This window comes from Echinops telfairi, unplaced genomic scaffold (genome assembly GCF_000313985.2).
Source record: "Echinops telfairi isolate 266 unplaced genomic scaffold, ASM31398v2 ScPeMD7_7400;HRSCAF=8409, whole genome shotgun sequence".
Taxonomy (NCBI): Eukaryota; Metazoa; Chordata; class Mammalia; order Afrosoricida; family Tenrecidae; genus Echinops; species Echinops telfairi.
Genome location: NW_022111300.1, coordinates 41,729,542 through 41,731,846, shown reverse-complemented (window position 1 = coordinate 41,731,846; position 2,305 = coordinate 41,729,542). Strand labels below are relative to the sequence as shown.

Sequence of the window (2,305 nt, the reverse complement as noted above, 5' to 3'; positions counted from 1 at the left end):
AGGCGGTTCCACCCTGCCCACTAGGGTCGCTCTGAGCCAGAATGGACTTCACCGCAGTGGTTTTTGTTTTTTGTTTTTGAAAAGCTTTACAAAAGGATGCTTCCAGTGTCACCATGCATACTGCGCTTAATCGACACCTCTTTTTTTTTGTATTAAAGTTGTGTTGGCATGTATTAAAAGTACTTTGTCCCAAAGATTTTTAATGTAACTTTCAAGTGCCGTTTCGGGTCTATAAAAATTGAGGCTGTGCAAGACTGAAGGGTGGAAGTAATTTTTATGTTCTTACCTCTGGTTCCTGAGGGTCCAGTTCATTTCTGCTGTGAATTTAAATGAGTTCATTTAAGGAGATGGGTCAGAAGCCACTGCCATCATGGTAGCCTTGTTCCTGATTCTTAATTAAAGGCAACAGGAGATTAATTTGAAACATTAATTTAAAAATGCATCTACAAAAAGGAAGAATTATTGCAAAAAAGCCTAAAGAACTTTCCTCTTGTCCCCAGATGTAGAAGACAGAAGTAGCTCAGGGTCCTGGGGGAATGGAGGACATCCAAGCCCGTCCAGGGTAAGTATATCTAATCTTCTTTCCCATAACCAGACATCCTATATATGTAAATTGACAAGCGAAACGCGAGTCTCGCACGCATGACGCACGCACAGCCTGATGGTGCAGAGCGCTGTGCATGCTAACTTTCAGTCAGAATCAGCTGGTTGGTGGCAACCCTTTTCATTCTTACCCGATGCTCTTAATGAATTCGACACCTGTTCCACTTCTGGGAATCCGCGAGAAAAAGCTCCGTCGTTAAATATCTGACTTACCATCGCAAGTTACAGATCCAGTACTGTGGAAGGTTTTTTTAAAAAAAATTTTCAATTCCTTCCTCGATATAGATGACTTAAAAAAAAAAATCTTAATCTTGTTATAGCATATTGGTGGAAATTGGCTATTGCAAAATTGCCAAGAACATTCTATCGTTCTATCGTACTGCGTACTCTATGCACAGGAAACCTGGTGCCGTAGTGTGTTAGACGTTGGCTGTTCACCACAGGGAAGCAGGGCAAAGCCGCCGGCCTCTCCTCGGGAGAAAGAGGAGGCTTTCTCCTCCAGTAAGAAGGTGAAGTCTTGGAAACCCAGGGCATTTCTACCCTGGCCTAGAGGGTTGCCATGAGTCTGAATGGACTTGGCGACAGTGAGCTTGCTTTCTTGGATACACTCAACGGAATGGTCTTTGGAGCCAGTTTCCTTCTGTAAATATGTTGTTTTCCTTTGAAGGGGTTCAGGCGGCAGTGTCAGGTAAGTGCTGGACTGCCTAACCCGAGGCTGGTGGTTCAAACCCACCGGGTGGTCTGTAGGAGAAAGATGAGGCTTTGCAGCCTGGGACAGGAGTCGGAACAGACTTGATGGCAATGAGTTTGGCTGGTTTTCGTGGAGCCTTTGAATAGCAGTTCGATGTGTCCCTTTGTTTGGTCTCAAGGTTGCCTGCCATTGGTGGTGAGTTGCAGTCTCGTGGCAAGAGCAGGGGAGCTTGGGCTGAGGGTGTGTTTGTAATACACTCTTTGGTCCTCAGATTCTTAATTCATGAAAGGAAGAGGTAGAACCCCAGGGTCTTTTCTGTACCTTCCAACTTGTATATTAATGCCCTGTGTTCTTTTGTGTGTGTGTGTCCAGTTGGGATCACATACAGACCCCACAAAATCCTTTTTTGTCAGCTTTTCCCATCCATCCAATGCCCCAAATTAAAAACAGACAGCCACTGCCTGTATAAATCCTTCTGTAAGGATGGTGAGATTTAACTCTAAAGGATTCACGTGAATTTGCTGTGGGGGAGAGGTCTCTATTTTGGCTGAAGAGGCAGGGAAAGTAATCAAGCTGTGAACAGGAGAACATTTCAGCAAGCCCTGGTAATGCTTTTCCACCTGTCCTTTGGCATCCTGATCCTCGCCCTGGTCTGCAGCGTACAGCAGGCTCTCTAAGCTTCCCAGGAACGGGCTTGAGCCCTTGCACCAGCTGTCGTGTTTGACATTCTAGTGCATTATGTGGATGGGCTGAGGAAATCTTTCCTCCTCCTCCTCATGTTACAGCCTGCACTGGCAGAAATAGCTCCATTCCCTTTGACAGCAAGTGTAGGAGATGGCAGAACTTCTCTTTATCATTCGTTCCTTCAGGTTGGCTTCGTTTCATAGGATTTCTCAGGCCATCATCCGCATGGGGGTTTTGATTGTGCTCCTTAGAATAAGACCTGTTTGGAAACATCCTGGATTTTTAAACGTCATTTTCATGGTTCCCCCTCTCCCCCCCTCCCCCCCC

At 45.6% G+C, this 2,305-nt stretch overlaps 1 protein-coding gene across 12 annotated transcripts in view; it reads left to right on the top strand.

The window, feature by feature from the left end:
• The window catches only part of TCF4 (transcription factor 4), a 404,154-nt gene that overhangs the window by 142,044 nt on the left and 259,805 nt on the right, over positions 1-2,305 (top strand). For all 12 annotated transcript variants that reach the window (XM_045296159.1, XM_045296162.1, XM_045296161.1 and 9 more), the window contains one exon: positions 501-562. In XM_045296159.1, coding sequence (XP_045152094.1) covers positions 501-562 — 62 coding nt within the window. The remainder of the gene's footprint in view (positions 1-500; positions 563-2,305) is intronic.